General features: G+C 45.4%; 4 protein-coding genes across 4 annotated transcripts; 2 read left to right on the top strand and 2 right to left on the bottom strand.

Annotated features, from left to right (window-relative positions):
- Positions 1–1,256: 1,256 nt before the first annotated feature.
- Positions 1,257–1,991, bottom strand: PHALS_12544 (uncharacterized protein; the record flags this gene model as incomplete). Its single annotated transcript, XM_024728110.1, has 1 exon — positions 1,257–1,991. The coding sequence occupies one exon, from the start codon at positions 1,989–1,991 to the stop codon at positions 1,257–1,259; it is 735 nt and encodes a 244-aa protein (XP_024578620.1).
- Positions 1,992–2,851: 860 nt separating this feature from the next.
- On the top strand, positions 2,852–9,675 carry PHALS_12543 (Nuclear receptor coregulator SMRT/SMRTER, contains Myb-like domains; the record flags this gene model as incomplete). The annotated part of the gene is made up of 3 exons (XM_024728109.1): positions 2,852–7,966; positions 8,055–9,563; positions 9,613–9,675. The coding sequence occupies 3 exons, from the start codon at positions 2,852–2,854 to the stop codon at positions 9,673–9,675; spliced, it is 6,687 nt and encodes a 2,228-aa protein (XP_024578619.1).
- A 1,567-nt stretch (positions 9,676–11,242) lies between these two features.
- On the top strand, positions 11,243–16,081 carry PHALS_12542 (C2 Ca2-binding motif-containing protein; the record flags this gene model as incomplete). Its single annotated transcript, XM_024728108.1, has 1 exon — positions 11,243–16,081. One exon carries the CDS (start codon positions 11,243–11,245, stop codon positions 16,079–16,081), a length of 4,839 nt encoding a protein of 1,612 aa, XP_024578618.1.
- Positions 16,082–16,176: 95 nt separating this feature from the next.
- PHALS_12541 (Cell division protein borealin) lies at positions 16,177–17,320 on the bottom strand (the record flags this gene model as incomplete). The annotated part of the gene is made up of 3 exons (XM_024728107.1): positions 16,177–16,905; positions 16,964–17,046; positions 17,110–17,320. The coding sequence occupies 3 exons, from the start codon at positions 17,318–17,320 to the stop codon at positions 16,177–16,179; spliced, it is 1,023 nt and encodes a 340-aa protein (XP_024578617.1).
- Between the last annotated feature and the right edge of the window lie 1,026 nt (positions 17,321–18,346).

Genomic DNA, 18,346 nt, shown 5'->3' with positions numbered 1-18,346 from the left:
GTATACTCTTGGAAGTCAAGCTTCCTCTGTGCAAGGTGCCGTGTGCCCCGTCACACATGGTCATCCAAATCTTTTGCGCTCAGCGGGAAAGATTCTCTCCGTCTTCGCTCTCGAAGGACTTTACTTTTACCGTTGCTCTGTATGGGATGGTGGCGTTTCCACCGACCAACTTAAACTTTCCAAGAGGAGTAACCTGACTAAGTCAAGCGAGTAGTACTACAATGAACGCTGTGCTCGCAGTTGTTCCACCAAACCGGATCTTGGACCGCCATTGTGCGATCCCACGTGACTAATTCAAGCTAGGAACTTATTGAGCCAGTCTTTGTCAGATAAACTAACTTTAATGTTCCATCCTCACAGGTTGTACATTCTTTCTTAACACTCAACAAAATTTTGCGTCGTAGATTATATGCAAGGAGACCTAGTCAATAAGATGTTCAAGAATCAAGTGCTCAAGTTTAAGAACAGTTAAATCTATTTATTTATAATTGACGGCTGTCGTACTCGCATTACATTTACAATATGCGCACTGCACCATCTTGTTGGTGTCTCCTTACAAAGATATCGTACCTTGCACCTGATTTCTCTGTACTTTACCAGAGAGTAACAGAAACACGAACTGCTTGTATTAAGGACGAGATCACTGGAATATACAGTCAGCTAATATGTACACACTGAGAGCGTGATATTCAGCTCAAGCAGCTGATAAGACTTTAATAGTAGGGAGGCTCGCCCGTCCGACAGAGGTGGGATTATTTGATTTACGCATTTGATAACGGACCCCACCATAGCTAGTTAGCTACTGGACGAAATACAACGCCGGGTGTTTACTGTTGCACGAGTGCTTGGTAGCTCTCCTTGATAGCGCTATAATGTTTTCTGGATATACCAGCAGCATTGACATTGCCAAATTGATTTGATTCAACTTGTATTATCACGTTGATCCGATTTCAATCCGAAGTCTTTTTTCATGGCCGCCAGAAAGAGGAAAAGTTTTTTCCAAGCCGCCAAAAGAAGACAATGATTTTTGTAAGCCGCCGTTTAGGAGTTAAAAAAGCTCGCTTTCAAGCCCCTGGATGGCAATTTGGTCCCACAACATCGTGTCATTTTCGTGCGCACACCTCTGCAGTTTGTACCCAGTAGTACATAAAGTCTTAGCCCCGTTAATTTGCTATTCATGCGCTCTAATAACTCTTCACAGAAAAGCAAGCACCTCGAACTTTCAGTCATAAGATTGAAAAATTTGCAGACATAAGCTACTTGGAAGTGTGAAAGAGACATCGACTGCCAGTCTTCGCATATCGTCTGCAGCCCATTATGTCGCAGAATATGTCTGAGGGCTCCGCTCGCGCTTTACCGTCAAGCACTTTATTTGCCAAGGGCGTCATGGCTGCATGATAAGCCTCCGGATTCTTCTCCATTTCGAAGCGTTTGTAATTGTCTTTCCAAAGATATTTGCACTTATCCGCTGGCAAATTGCCCAAGCTCCACTCAAGCGCAAGCAACTGCTCCTTCTGAATGTGCTGCTTAATACAGCGACGGGATCTGCGCCGCAAATATGGCCACTTCGTTGACATTTTCGTTCTACTCCTTTCCGCCCGAGCGAGCAATTTAGTAGCACCAGTAACAGCCGAAGACGATGTCATAACGCGGTGCTCTACTCCATGCACGCCAGTCGCATAATGACTGGGTCCGAGTATAAACCATACATTACACTTTTCGCTGTAAAGCTGCAGCGCGTTAACGCGGCAGCCATGGCATGCGCGGACGCTATAATTGCCCTGCCATGACAACTCTAGCTCCAGTTTGTGAATCAGACACAAGTGGCCACATAGCTGCAGCCGTGGACATTGCGGACGCACACACACGTCACGAATTAAAAGTGTACGCTTATCTTTCGTAAGGAGCGGCTGCCATCGCTTCTCGTGCTTGTCACTGTCCATGCATGATTCACACAGCACGAGCGCCGGTTCCCCCAATACGCGCTCCATTTTATTTCGACACAATTGTTGAGCAATGTTATAGGGGGATGGCGTGACAAGCAAAAAACGGTCGGTGTAATCCTATAATATAGCATAAATATATCCTGAGTAACAGCCTGGGGATCTAACTCAAGTCGAGCGCGTAAAGTGTCCCCAGAGAAAATTATACACAACAAGTCTTCGCTTAGGCAGAAAAGATGGCCGAGGAATTGAGCAAAGCCTTAATTATTGAGAGTGAAGAGACACCATTGCCCAAAAGCCGCATCATTCAATTAAAGTCGTCTGTATCCCGCGGCTCGATGGACCGCCATTCGCTCGAATCCGGACGCTTTTCAGTCAACAGTAGTCAGGGCCGACAATGGCGAAGTGGATCTTCGCCCCGCAGCCATTCCAGGCTTCATTATAGAAGTAGTGAAATCACACGCAGTGGGTCTGCCAAGTTCGAGCGAGTGAGTTACGACACCTCGAGAGGACACAGCAGTGGAGCTCATCACCATAGAGAGCGCGTGTTTTCGCGTTCCAGAGGTCGATCAGTCTCTCGCTCGCCTTTAAGAGCATCGCAAAGCATGATTTCTTCCTCTAGATCTCCTCTTCAAAACTCTTCAAAGTCTCGTCAGAAACGTTCCCGGTCACGCTCACGCTCTCGATCAGTATCACCCCAAGATCATCGCACATATTCTAGCTGGGAGCGAAGCGAACATAATATATCTAGGCGGGGTGAACCCGAAGAGAATTTTGACAACCGTCTTTCTGGGCGCGAGCAAGATTCAAGATCACGAAATAGAGGACTTGGAGGGGCACGAAGCACCGTTTACCATTCCGGTAATCGATTTTACCCCAAAGAAGTGCGCTACAAACCGGCAGTGCTGATGCCCCATCGCCGATCCATGAGTCGAGACAGAGGAAGCAGTGAAGGAAGAGCATCAACTGCCAGCAGCTATCGGAGCTGGCGGGAAAGAAGTCAACCAGATATTGACCCAGGATACCATGCACGATCAAGCAAACAAGACTTAAATAGCAGGTCTATGTCACTCTTACGCACCTCGAGTTTTGCGGCTGACAATCACCAAGATAGGGAGCCGTCAATGAGTGCAGAGGAAGGAGAAGAAAAGCCTGAGCAAAGACAAAAAAATATATGTAAGAAAGCGGCTGAATCGATTACGCCAAGTGAAACGGGTAGCCTCGACCGGGACTTGATGAGTAGAACTGAGGCAAGGCGACCGAATTTATTAGAAGCTTCGGCGTTACCGCCTCGTCCATATACTAGTCGCCACACATCAGTACGGTTTGAAATGAAGTCATTACGAATGGAGGAAAGTCGTGATCTTGTCAACTGTGAGGGCGTTGACGAGAGTTCAATTACGATAAAGGATAATGTGGATACCCAGAAGCTCGCGCATTCACGAATCAACTCCAATAAGGGAGTTGAATGCAAAAGAAGCCGAGAAGAGGAACTGAATAGAAGGACTTCTTGTGCAGTCATAAATGATCCTACAAAGAGAGAGGTTATTCCATTGCTAGCGGATAAATGTTCGGTCACTACTGAAGCACTTGCTCATAATTCCGAAGTTTGCGGCTTTGACAAAACCGCAGCTACATCGGCAGTGCATGCTGATATGGAAGGGATCAAAGTTAAAAAGACAGAAGATATCGAACTCAAGGACGACGCGAAATCTAACACTGAAAGTGATGCTACATCCCCTTCAATAATGATGAGTACTGTCGAAATTGGTGACTCGAAAGATAATCGACCGAAAGCGCATGTTTTGTCTGTTAAGACGCAGGGCATTGATGACGTTGAAACGGTTGTGCTTGAAGAAAATTCATTGTCTGTCACCAAACAGGAATCTTGTTCATCTGATATAAATTTTAACGTTTGCAATAAGCCAAACAATCTTTCGATCCGAGAAGAGTTGGACTTGCCTTTTATTGCGGACGAAAATACGTCACAAATGAAAAAGTGGCCTCAACTTGCTCGCAAGATTACGGATGACAAGGACGGGATTGATCAGATTGAAAGTGCCACTCAAAGTGATGCTGCTGCTGTAAGTCCCGCATCTAATTGCTTGCGCAAAGCAAACGATTTGATCCAAAGAGAAAGGGATGATATGTTGGCGGCGAATGTAAAAATGGTTGCTATCGAAAGGGGTCACGATGATTCAAGTAGAACTACAAACACAGCCGATCTTATCTCCAAACAAACTAGTAATGTTGTGTGCATCGACGGTGAGAACGAAGAAGTTGAGGAGGGCGAGATGGTTACAGGAAGTATCACAGCAAACACCGAGGGAACAATGCATGGCTTCATTTGTAAGAAAGAAGAAGGTCAGACGGACGATAATTTTCATGCTTCATTCGATGATGTGCAGGAAAGAAATCGTCCACAAGATACTCGAGGTGTCAACTTTTCTCAAACTGTTTATATGCGGTCAAAACTCAAGCGGAGTAGAACTGATCCATTGTCAATCGTGTCCGACGGCTTCAGTAAACCTCGATCGACTTCTTTTTCGTCGATCAAATCGTCAAACGTTGACCGATTCGGAGAAAGTAAGGACACTATCCAAACAGAGCCAAAATATACCCCGAATAAATTGCATGGACAAAGTCAAAAATTCTCGCCTAAGCAGCAAGGCGAGCTATCACTTCCTGTTTCCAAAACTTCGCTGAGTTTAAGTGAACATTCAGAAAGCGATCAGCTTTTGTCGTTAAAATCTCAGCACGGTGTGGATGCCTCAGGATATGCTTGTGAAAGTAAATCGTCCCGCACAATTGTATCAACGTCTTTTCGTACACACATATTGGAGTCTGACAAATACAGCGCAATTGGCCGGCAAAGATTATGTAAGGATAAGACCATAAGTGATAACTGCTTGACAAAAAAGCTGATCGACACGAGTGCCCAACCATCAATACAGTTAACTGAACGGGCAGAAGCTTCGAGAGATATAATCACAAACGGTTTTAACTGTCTAGATTGTGGAGCACGTAAATCGCAACTGCAGGAAGAGCCACCAGCTCTCCCAAATATACCTCTTCCAAGCGCTAAAATTGATAAGAATACATCATCCGATGCCCGTGGAGATGCAATTTTGACGAAGCGACATCGTCCACGTTTGGGGTGGGGACAAGGGCTTATTGTTCAGAATTCACCGACTCAGTCCGCAAAGCGACCACGTATTGGATGGGGGCAGGGTCTGATGCAGCAAAAAGACGATGTATGGAATGAGAGTGACAAAACATCAGTCGCGGCTTTAAAAAGACCTGACGATTCAAATGCCATCACGGTTGAAGATGAATCTATTGTGGGGGCTTCCGTATGTTTGGCTGTCAGAGGAGAAGGTGCTACAGCTATGTCTGACGTTGATTCGTCAAGCGTGGGATGTGAGTCTCAGATTGGATTGATGTTAAAATTGAGAGATGAGAAGCACTTCGAGGAATCCACCGCTAAACAATTTATGACTGAGGTTTTTAAAAAGGCTGACAAACAGAAGACGCAAGATGTCTGTGATGTACAAGAAGTCATAACATCAACTAAGCCATCAAAAGAAGAGATTCTCTCTTCAATTGACGTTCTCGATTCCGATATCACTAATGTCAAAAAGCAGCTCAAGGCTCTACAAAGAATCATTGCCGTTGCGAATATTGAGCAGAAATTGTCTATAGAACCTGACTCGGATATTATTTTAGAAAGTCTTGACTCTTCGACCCCAAATTCTGGCCTAAATAGCGTATCAACTAGTTTAAAGTCGAAGATCAGCTCACCAGAATCTATAGCACCTTTTCAAACGAAGGAGTCTTTGGTGAAGGCAGCAGTGGATTCGGAATTCGTTGAAATGCTTGCTGGCATCTTTTCGGATAACTTAGTCAAAATTACTGCAGCTAATGGGCAACTTCCTAAGCGAATTGAGGACGGTCATCTTGCGACCAAGATTTACCATCAACCAAGCGACTATGCATTTTACCAAAATAATCTTAACCGCGGATCTGCCCTTGCTAACCAAGTTAGATTGAAGGTGCGAATGCGAAATCGTGCTCGTCATGTTTTTTTTAAGAAACTTGCGCGAGATTACGTGGATCTTAAAAAGTCATGGAAATTAGGAGTGAAAAAAATGGAGAAAGATCGTAAACGGCTAGACAAGTACCGTCACAAGCAGCTACAAAAGCAAAAGCTAAACAGTGCAAGTGATTGTGGACCAATTCGAACGACAAATACTAGTCACCAGAGTCCTCATGTCCAGCAGTTGGTAGCAGCTGAAAAGGCCGCCGAAGCTGCTTGTGAAAGTACAACGGTGCGAACTTCGTCTCGACTGACGAATAATTCTAGCGCTGACTTGGAGAACAACGATTTGGAAAAAGTCGAACATGCAAAAGCCCAGGCTATCCTTGACCAAGAGGTGCGAAAAAAGCGATTAAAAAATGCCTTATCGACCATCATACCAGATATGCTCATTAGTTCGTTAGAACGACACCAGAGGTATTTTTATCGCTCCGTCAATGGGCAAAGTTGCATGGCCGATGGATTAGTGGTGGATTGGAAATTAAAAGAAAAGGCAGAGATGAAAATCAATCCGTGGAACGATCTCGAAAAATGTATATACGTGGATAAGTTTTTGCAGTACCCAAAGAACTTTTCGCGCATTTCGTCCTACCTGAGCAACAAAACGACGGGCGATGTGATAGCCTTTTATTACCGTACTAAAAGGGTAGCTGACTATAAAGCGCTATTGCGAGAGCAGCAATTACGGCGCCGAGGTGCCGGATCAAAAAATACTTGGAGCTGTTGGAATCTGTCAGCTTGTGCAGCGATTCGCCTTGGCGTGCAATTTCCAGAGGTTGTTGCGAAATTGTTGTTACATCCTTCGAACTTTAGGTCTCATCAAGCTTCCGATAATATCCTTAATTCGTTTGGTGCTCAGCGCGTATTGCGCGGCCTGGATACAAAATCAGTGGCTGGTCGCAGCATTAAAAGAACTATAGGCATTGCTGAAGGGAAGTCTGCTATTGATTTGGTGTCTGGGCCAGACCACACTTCATGCATTCGCCAGCTAGCGTCAGAATTGGGATTGCAACTTGAAGACTCCACCAGCTCTGGAGATTTCGATTCTTTGGATGAGACCAAGTTCAATCTGTATACGCAGCAACTCAAACAATTCGTTGCCGGACAACAGCGACCATTTTTAGTTGACTATGCATCATTGCTTTCTGATAATTCGTACAGCACAGGATATGAAGTTTTGACCATTTCAACAGAAGAACGCTTAAAAAAATATCCGGATTCAAGCACCGAGGTTGAGACTGCCATCGATGTAGTCAAGGACAGTAATTCTGATGGGCAGTTAGTAGATTCTACAAAAGGGAAGCAGTGGAGTCAGGCTGTAGGGCTTGGCGCATACTTAGAAAAGGGTGGAATTAACATGACGAAGAAAGAACCAAAACAGCAACGAAAGCCTAAGAAATTGCAGGAAGGGGCGGCGGAATTGGCTGGCGCAATAATTCCCATGTCAGGGCAAGATTCTATCCAATTGAGTGGAAATGTAGGCGGAGAGAAAAGTTTGGGCCACAATAGGAAAAAAGGGAACTCGGGCACGTCTACCCCGAATATTTCGGCAAGCAATCGCAGCAGTCCTCGTATATCCATTCCAGGCGACTTGCAAGCTGGAAAGAAATTAAATCGAGGTGGAGGTGGAACGCCAGTTTCACGTCGGAATAATCATCAGGCTCCATTGATTGCCTCCCACGCACCACCTAATGCACTACTAAATTCAGCAGGAATGTCAATGTCTGTGTCGACAACCGCACCTGGCACAGGGCCAGTACCGAAAAGCGTATGTGGAAAAATGACGCCTCAAGTTAGCGCAAAGGCCATCTCACCATCGGCAACTGTTGAAGCGAGTAGCGGTAGCTTAAATGCTGCACCTCCTGCAAAACGTGTGGTGCAAAAGTGGACAGAAGGAGAAAAAGCGGGCTTTTTGACGTATTTTTCGGTACGTTAACCATCGCTTACAATGTTGTGGCAAAGTTTATGTTTTTTTACCTAAAGGGAATGTGAACTGTATGTGGTATGTATGATAGCAATTCGGAAAAGACTGGTCAACACTTACAGAGAAGATCCCAACAAAGACTGCTGCGCAGATAAAAAACTACTATCAAAACTACAAAAATCGACTGAATCTTCAAGATATTTTGAAGCGTCGAATCGAGTGTGCGGCAGCCAGTGGAGGTAGTACGAGTGGTACGGCAATAGCTGACATGGCAAGTGGAAATGGTTCTGTTTCGCCTCGATCTGCTGCCGCTGGGCTGATGAGCGGTTCGCTGAGGCAAATGGGTCAGTCGGTTGATTTTCATGTAAATATTTCAACTGGAATGACAAATAAATCAGTGGCAATCAATTCAACTGATCCAATCATGTCATATCAAGTTGCTCTTACAGCAGCTCAGCCTGGACTTCACGGTGTGAGCATGCTACCAGAAATTCCGGTAAATCAGTACGGGGTGCGGCCTCACCAAGACCAGCAGCAGTCGCATGAAATAATGCATTCGGTAAGTAATTCGGAACGTTATCTGAAGTTACTGAACATGCAACATCAACTGCAGCTCATGCAGCTTCAACAGCAACAAAAGTCTCAAGGAGTGCCCACAGAAGTAACGAATAACTCTTCGTATCACGAAAGTCAAATGAATACTGCTCAGCAACTGTACCATTTCTCACGTCTGCAACAGCAGCCACAAGTGCCTTCGCAATATGTGTCAGTGCAAGCGCTTCAACAGATGGGACTCCAAAGTCACACACAAACTTGTGAGCACAGTCAGATAATGCAGCTGTCGAATCAGCATCAACAGCAAGCGAGAGCTTCGTACGGAGAGGTGAGAAACTCCAACAATATTTATCAAACAATGCCGAATCAACAAGTAATGGGCAATGCAGCGAAGATGTCCCCAATGCACGCTCAGCAGTATGACAGCCAATTAGATTTTAGTAGCAATGATGGAACAGATGGAGGTGCGGTTGTAGCAAAGAGTAATGTCGGAATCGATTCAAACCAGATGGGATGTCATGACATGGCTCAGCACTCGATAATAAATACGACCATGACGAACAATGCTACGAGTGACAAAGGCAATTTGACTCCGCAGGGTATTACAACCAAAAATCCGCATCAGCCCCCACTCGCTCCCTCACGTTTAGTTTCGATGGACGCAACTAAACAAGGAGATGCAATTTCTCGTTTGAGTACGTGGAGCTCGACATCGGATACTATTATATCAGAAGACGTTTCATCAAACAATGCAACTCAAACAGCAATCGAAAATGGGCGAAAAGGCTGTGCTGCGCTCGTACCACCTGCACCGCCTCTGATTCAACCCATGCGCAGTCGCATGTCATTTTCATCCATTTTGAACGAGTCAGAGTCACCACGGGATGACTTAACACCTAGAGGCCAAGGCTCGATGGTTGTTTGCCAGCAAGAATCACCACACCAGCCGCCTATGCAGCAGCAAATGCAACAGCAGATGCAACAACATATGCAACAGCAAATGCACAAGCAAATACAGCAACAGCGACAACTTCGCGTCGATCATGTGCGGGTAATGACGCCTACATCTGCCGACCTGGCACAATCTTCAGCAGGCGCTCCTAGTCCGACTGCCCATCTACTGCCTAGGGGATCTTCTGCTCCGCATGGCCGCATAGGTTTGATGTCAAGCCTGTTAAGCATGCCTTCTTCCGATCGGAGGACCTCAGCTCCTGGTCATCAATCACCTTTGATACATCAACAGCAACTGCAACGCCAGATGCAGTCAACTCGTTATTACGATCCGAGCACAAGCACAACCGACAGTTCGGGAATTGCGGCGCGGGGCTCAGATGTCACAATGGCAAGCGGCATGTCTGTGTCTTCTACGATACCATCTTCTGTACCGTCCGCAATAGCGCGTACGAGTCCATGCGATAAAATGTCGCAGAAATCATTAAGTGTGGCCTCGTATACGTCGGCGTCAGCTCAGATGGCTGTTGCACTAACTCGCAGCGGCTCGGCGTCTTCTACCTCATCGGTCGTGTCAAACACGGGTCAGGCCGGAGACTTGCGAGTTCAGCAGCAGATGTGGAACTACGCACCGCATCTCCGCTTTGAAGAGGTTGAATTGCTACGGCGAGCTCAACGGGCAGAAGAAGAAGCCACTCGAGCACGAGCCGCCGCGGCTGCAGCTGCGAAAGCTCTCCAAGAAGCCCAGCAAGCTCGGCAGCAAGCGCTGGACATGGCGGCCAATATGGCACGATACAATAACGCAATGCAGCAGCAGCAAGCTCAAGCGCAGCAGCATCAGGCTGCTCAAGCTCAGCAGGCCCAGCTTCAAGCTCAGCAACAGCAACATCAACAGCAACAGCAGCAGCAAGCGCAGCAGTACCAGCATCTCCAGCAATACCAACTTCAGGCAAACCAGTACCAGCAGATGCAGCAGCACGAGTACCACCAGCAGCACCAAGCACAGCAGCTTCATCAGCAGCAAATACAGCATCAAGCGCTCCATCATCATTTGCAACTGATGCAACAACAACAGCAGCAGCAACAGCAACAGCAACAACAACAACAACAGCAACAGCAACAGCAACAGCGACAGCAACAGCAACAGCAACAGCAACAGCAACAGCAACAGCAACAGCAACAGCAACAGCAACAACAGCAACAACAGCAACAACAGCAACAACAACAGCAGCAGCAGCGACCGAAGGTTTCACCCAGTGATCACCTCCTGCAGCAGCAAATGCATCAGCAACAACAACTGCAACAACAACTGCAACAACAACAGCCGCAACCACCGCGCGGGCCACAGCCGGAGCGGTAGCTATAACTTCCAAAGACAAGGCAAATCTAATTCCATTGCAGTATCAAGTTTAACTTTGATGGTATCAAATGTGCTACGATTTTTTTCATTTCGCTTCGATATTTTCAAGTACAAACTCGTCAAGAAACTAGGTGATTAGGCTTAAGCGTTGTCGTCAGATGTCCGTACTTCATGCCAACCTTCACGGGAAACCTTATCCACTAACATGTCCACAAATTAAGTATCTAAAAAAAACGACAAGTAGCTGGTGAAAGATTTGATAATTAGTGATATTTGCCGGTTGGCAGAGACAGTATCAACTCACTTCTTGCATTTTATCAACGTGGGTGAGACGTGGACCAGGAAGCCGTCGGATTAAGTCCCTTCAAAACTGCCTCCGCCCTTTCAAAATAAAAAATCCGGCAATCTCAGTTATGGCTAATGACCACGCAGAGGAGATGGAGCTACGACCTTTAACGGATGAAATGGATTCTAGTAAATTCAATTCACAAAATAAGACGAAATCTTCTAAAATTGCAAAGCGCAACACAGAGAAAACGTCACACAGGCACCAGCACGATTACAAACGTACTCAAACTAATAATCGGTTTCTGCGCACGACTCCGGGGCAATCAAACAATGTCGATTTTTCGGAACCGGATGGTGATGGTGAAAAGAGCGATAACAATCACGGTCGCCCAGATTTGAATTTCTTGACGCACAAAGCCACTGTAATAAGTGAGAACTTCATGGACAAAGTCATTGTAAATCGTACAGTGTTCTGTGGTGAATGGTTTCAACACCGTCGATCATTAGCGCCGGCATGGCATGATTTTCTTAAGCAGCTGAGGCTTCAAGAAGTATCAGGGCGATTTGTTTGTGAAAAAAAGAAGCGATGGATGTTTTTGGGAAATAGTACACTAGATCGTTTAGAAGAACGCTTTGAGAGGGAATTTACTGTCACTGAGGCAAACGGCAGAAATGGTAAACAAGAACGCCCAGATATGCTGATAAAGAAACTACTGTCACAAAGTGAAAACTCACTTTCTCGAAGACCGATAGCTGCTCATGATGACGTAGTTGATACGACCACAGTTCAGCTGGCTGATGCCCAAAACGATAGCCACGACTTAAAAAATTCTGCGCCAACCTTTGCGATACTTAAGCTTTTCTTAGACCGAATTATGCTGGATGATCACCCCACATTTACAGTTGCAGACCGTCTCACTGCTCAATTACGAGCTCTTTACAGAGCGTACAATAGAATGCAACAGTTGCAGCCGTGGCAGCTATCACTCCAGCGTCTTGAAGATTTCTATTTCCAGAGCACTAACAAGCCAGAGCGTTTAGCCAAATATTCTCTATCGACAAAACAATTGACTCAGGAACTTCAGCAACTTGTTATAAATCTCGAAGCTCTCAATCAACTTCACTTTCAAATTTTGACGAAGGTCGAACAATTGCACATTGCCGAGACTCATTCTGGAACTGGAATATCCGTACATATCAAGCGACTTCAGCGCAAGCAGCTCATTGATTTATCGCGTGTAGGCGCCGTCGTGGGCCTTCTGGAATCTTACACTAACCACCAACAAAATGAAGCAGCGAGATGTGATAATAATAAACAGCTTCTGGCAGTTAAACAATTGTCAAATTCTCTATCATCAATTCTATCAGCGTCGGCTTATTTTCTTCAAACTGTTTTACAGCTCAAGGAAAACAGAAAACACCAATTTTCGCTCAGTGAATCTTCTTCAAGGCCTCAAATTTATGTAATAATCCGCGTGAATGGAAAAATCGCGTGTAAGACTAAAGTCCAAGCCTGCAACCACGGTGAAGTTCGCTTTTTTGAAAACTTGTCTTTAATAGTGCCATTCTTCCCATCATCGATCTTTGCTGAAGTGTATGAACGCCGAAAGCTAATGCGCGACAAAATTCTTTCCACGGGCACATTCCCTATGCTAATTCCAGGGCAGACTGCTGTAAGGCCAGTAGCTGTAACTCGGCAAAATTTCGAAGAATGGGGAGACGATGATGTCAAAAACTTGGTGCCTGTTGCGAGTATCACACCTAGTGACGAATGGTACGAGTTTGGCAGCACAACTTCGATCTCACGAAAACGATGGCATTCTTCTTTCGACAATGAGCTACGAATGAACCAAACAAATCGCTATACGCACGGCAGGCTGCATCTTCGAATGTCTTGGGTATCAGATCAACAAAACTCAAGCATGACTGCATATCTCCCTCCCAAGCGTCTTGATATCGCTTATAAGCACGATAATTTAACTTCAAAAGTACAGCTTATCGGAAAGTCTGCATCCCATAGTCTCAAAGAGTCATCGCGAATTCTTAGCAACTTCAGCTTTAGTGAGGAGGAAGATTGTAATCGGGTGGATCAATCCCGATGTCTCAACCTCGATCCGATCAATCCTGACAATATGCAAGCTCAACGTTTGCAAAGAGACTTCCCACAGCAAAAAAAAGAAGCGCAGGTATTTGATTTCAACGGTCGAATTTTTTTTCAGACAAGCAATGAAATCAAATTTTTTGCTGGAAGTGGTCGTGGACTTACAAAACGCAATCGGCTTATACAAATTCGTGATCAAGAGTACGCCTCTCGACACGGAAACAGTGTAAGCAATGCGCTTGCATGCCAAGATAAAGTCGGCGTTCGACGATGGGAGCCGGAAGGCGCGGTGTTTGACGAACCATTGCCGTTGCTGGAGCACGAATTACTGACTGACAAGCGACTGCTTCGACATTTACGACCAGAACTGCGCGCATTTGATCGTCGCCTGCTGTATGATTCAACAAAACACGCGGAGGTGTCTATTGTCCAACGCTATCGAGTACAACAGCTTGTAAGGATTCAAGATTTTCGTGAGCGTGTGCGGCAAGCTAAACGTTTAAGTAATTTAAATACAGACCAGATTACTCAGGAAGGGCAAGTGAATCGGCCAAAACCGTTGACTGCAATTGTTCAGGAAAATCCACTGCCAATGTTTCCAGGGTCACTTGATTTGTCGGCAATCAAAAAATTACTTGCACCGCGGAGGCGCTTACGACCACGCCTTAAAGTGCCTGCCCCCTGTCAATCAGTAGCTCATTGGCCAACTGCCTGCACCTTGTATATCCAGTTGCACAAGGCAATCAACGTTCCGGTGAGAGTCAAGCGTTCAGGTCACCTTGAAAGAACTGTGACGACAGGAAGTCGACATCGTAACTTGTTGCAGCGAATGAAAAAAAGTCCTCGAATGTTGCTCATACCGTCTTCTGGTGAAAATGACACCATGCCTCGCGAAGACAATTTACTGGAATACGAAAGCCACATCTTTGTGCAGATTAATTTTCAGGGCAAAGTGCGACAAACCACGCGTGCTACTATTGTGGGAAGTTTCGATAAACAGGACGATAGTATCGGAGCAAATGCGTCGTGGATGGAAACTGTTGCTTTTCCGTTCCATCCTCCACGAGATGACTGGAGTCCTGACGGTATCGAAAGTACTCGAGAAGTTATCCGCTTCAGCATATTTGACCAAGTCACTCGTCCAGCGTCAATGAGTATGGACGAGGATCTGCATAATGGAGAAGAGCAATTCGGATCCCAGACACGGGCATTGCATCGAGAAAACTGTTTTCTGGGGAGCCTAGAAATTCCATTCCTGACAGTATACCAAGCTGGTCGCTTCGAAGGCTCATTGCGTTGTCAGATGCCAGTTGAGCACTTGGGTTACGCTAATCTTTCCGTTAATACAGCAAGCAAAGCTACATCAAGCACAATGGCAACTTTGTCAGATCCACCGTCAGCTGCCTCATCGTGCAGCGAAGCACCTCAACAGCTACGTAGTCGGGATGCTCCAATGTACAGCCCAGATAGACAAAGAAGATTAAGTTTGAAAAAGACACAAGCCCCAAAAGCCGAATTTATTGACTCTAACGGAAGCGATGGTGGTGATGAGCTTAAAGTTCGGAAAGTTACACGCGAATCCACTTTATTGAAAGTCACGTTGCTTTTAGACCCCGCTCTTCCTGTAAACACGCCAACTCGAAATTGCACTGACAGCATAGCGACCAGTAAGGAGAATTCGCAAAATAAAGCGATTTTCGCCCATGCACAGCGCTGGATTACAAATGTGAAGAGCAGTGCGCCGGCAAATGCAGTATCTTGTCGAAACTATAATGTTTTTGTACGTAACCTCAAGCATGGTGCAACGTTTCTATCTCAATTCTTGCGTGCACAATCACCACCAAAAGAACTTCAAGATGCCCCTCTGTTAGCGTTAGTGCACTATGTAAGCTTGATACCATCTTTGGATGATTGCGTAGCTGATACGGAAGAAAAAGACGTCTGGAATACCTCACACGAGGTTCTAGCCATGGGCGCTGGGGACAATGAAGAACATGCCGTGCTATTGGCTAATTATTTTATGTGGTATGATCACCGCTACCATAACGGAGGTAGTAGTCACTCTAAAATTTATCTCGTTTTTGGAAACGCCATTCCAGACGGCAACATCGTCTACGTGCTCCGTGAACAAGAGATCTGGAATGCCAGAACTGGTGTCGGATACGCTATTTCAGACCCTCACTGTCCACTTCGCGATGTGTCTCTTGTTGCATCTAGTACAAATGTCTTTGCAAATATACAGCCACTCGCGTTTACCTGTAATTCCTCAACTGGTAACGTAAATTGGAACATTGAAAACAATTTAAAATGCTGGAAACCATTCTTTTCTACTGATAGCATCATCGTGCCGCTGCCAAGTGTCCAGCATCGAAAGCTCGTTTACCGTGAGACTTCACCAGAGTTTGTAAATGAAGCCGAAGTAGAATTGAAAAAAATACTTAAGCTTGCCGTACGCCGCTGGAGAAGCACACATTTTGCTACAATTTTTAATGAAGCTGCGAGTCTTCAACTGCGAAATCATTTAATCATGCTTGAGTGCGAAGCTACCAATCAAAACGGTAGCAAAAGTACTTTGGCGACGCCAACGACATCGGCCAGCAAACTAGTGTCAAGTCCGCGAGCGACAACGAAGCTTAAACAAGAGCCGCAGTTAACATTTACTATGCCAGTACCAAATGTTAATTCTGGTGTCGCTGTATTGCGCGAAATGCAACGATCACACGAGGTCTGTGGTATACCGCTGCATTTATCGCTCACAAATATACCGCAGGTCCTCAAAATCGTCCAAAATACGGTGCGTGCTGCATTTCAAATACGAGTGTATTTTCTTTCTTGCTTGGTCTTTAGAAATAATGAGCGGTAATAACTTATCTACTCGTATCAATCGTGATGTGAACAGAACATCCACTACAACGAACGACAAGGTGTTGAGTTCGCGTTGGCCGTTTACGTATGCGGTTACCCCAATTGCCTACTTTCCGTGTGGGTGTATTTTGCAGCACTCGTACCGCTCTGAACAGAAGATGGATTAATCTGGAGTAGAATCTGTGCCACCTTGGCCTGGAGTGCTTTAAGCTTTGATGTTGCTTCTCCACGTGACTTTGCTGATAGCTTTTCTGGCCGAGATAAGTCGAGAACACGCTCACTGTCGAGTTGTATGCAGCATGACGTCGGTTCTAATCCTTTTTCAAAGGTAGCAATCAATGACCCGACAGGGGCCTTGGCATTAGCCACAGTACTGGAAACGATGGGGGAACCTCGAGCTGAAAAGATGGTTTCACCCTTGCGGGCTGTACGCAAAACCGTCGAAGGGACTTTTCCTATCCGACGTTGGTCCATGGGCGTTAAAAATGCTGACATACGACGTTTCCATGTATCGTGGTCTCTTAAAAACGCTTCATCTTGACGCTCGCTTATGTCATGATCGTCAACGCTGCTAGGAGTCGCAGCCACAATGTCGTATCGATTCACAGACGATCGAGATAGTAAAGGTGACGCTTGCATAGATTTTTGTGACTGAGACAAGCCATGGATAGCATTTTGAAAGTCACCATCGAAATCTTCCACGAAGGTTTTCCACGGCAGCTGACGGACGGCCTCTGGAAGAAAGAGCAACTGGACCTTAAGTTCCATCATGAGCTCTTGTGCACGTCTCTCCGCATCTGCCACCACTTCATCACATTTTTCCTGCACTATTCATATAGAGAGACGAAGAAAATTTAGTCATATAATCCTCTACAATTACATATGTATCGTCTGCACCTTGCGTCTCTAGCTCATCTAGTAGAGTCTCAAGCCGCTCCTTGCGTTTCTTCCTGGCCTTGAAGGCTGTGGAGCAACGTAACCTCTTGAAAGACTTCGTTTTTTTGCTTATTTTCCTTGGAGACCAACTTGCTTGAGTTGTATATGGGAGGCCCAAACGCAAGCTCTTAGCGACATCCAGCGCGTCGTCGGCCGCACGATCCACGACGGCATTTTCTCCAATGGCTTGCAGTGGCTCATTACTACTGATAAAACGCGTAGAGTTAGATCCATCAACATTACTTATACAGCGGGTGCGACGCAGAGTTCGCCCGGCGCGACGACGACCGGATGGAGCCATGAGGCCGATAATTAAACTCAGTTTGAAATTATATTGATGTGTAATAGTATTAATCAAAATATCAATCGCAAAACATTGCGAGCTGGTGATGATGAAATGATGACAACGTACGCTTCCCATGAATCACTTAACGTAGTGCACCCTTGATCCAAACTTCTAACTTGCCGAACATTACGCTCGTTAAGGTGCTTAGTGCAAAAATGAGCCCCATGATGCTAAGATACTCAAAAGCTGTGATTAAAACTTGCTCATTTTCCGTCTGCCCCCCTGTATACCAACGAGCGGTGAACATCTTCCTTTTGGTCCATATTTTGTGCGCTAGGTATGAGACCACGCCTGCCGTTAGCGCGCGTATCATGAAAGATCTTTCCTTGTGCGTAGCCGATAATGCTGCATTTTGTGGATTCTTGCTCTGCATTTTGCTGTGCGATATTTGAGTGCAAAGCGGTATGTCGTGAATAATTAAAGTACCCACATATGTATGGGGAAAATGCTTCTGCGGGTTTCTAAATTATGTAATCGAATGAAAGGAAGGTCGCTAAAGATTACTGACCATACATAGCCTAAATCGGATTCGGTATGGCGACAACAAAAAATAGCGAAAAGAGCAATGTGATATCATGGTCAGGGTAGTGTCAGTGTGCAAGTCCAAAAACCTGAAATAGGATAACAGAAAATCGTAATTTTCAACCTTTTTTGGTAGATTTTTAAAGAGAAAATAAAAAAAATGCCCCAGCTTTTGCCATATATACAAAAAATAAAAAAAACCCCAGCACGTAAATTATCACCGGGGTGCCGTAATATTACACAGCAGAAGATGTATTGTATTAGGAATGAATTAGCATAATTTAACAAAATACCGGGACATGGGCCATGAGACACCAACAAACTACCTACCCATTAGGTTCGATCCAAGGACCTTTGCTTGTATTTTGCAAGCGCTCTACCATCTGAGCTAATGTGGAACCTGGTTAGAAGTCACGTATTCTTTAATTTAGCTTTACTTGGTTAATAGTAAACTGAATG

The sequence above is a fragment of the Plasmopara halstedii genome, assembly GCF_900000015.1.
Source record: "Plasmopara halstedii genome assembly, contig: Scaffold_614, whole genome shotgun sequence".
Classification (NCBI taxonomy): Eukaryota; Oomycota; class Peronosporomycetes; order Peronosporales; family Peronosporaceae; genus Plasmopara; species Plasmopara halstedii.
The sequence above is the reverse complement of the archived record's forward strand: the minus strand, read 5'-3'. Positions and strand labels throughout refer to the sequence as shown.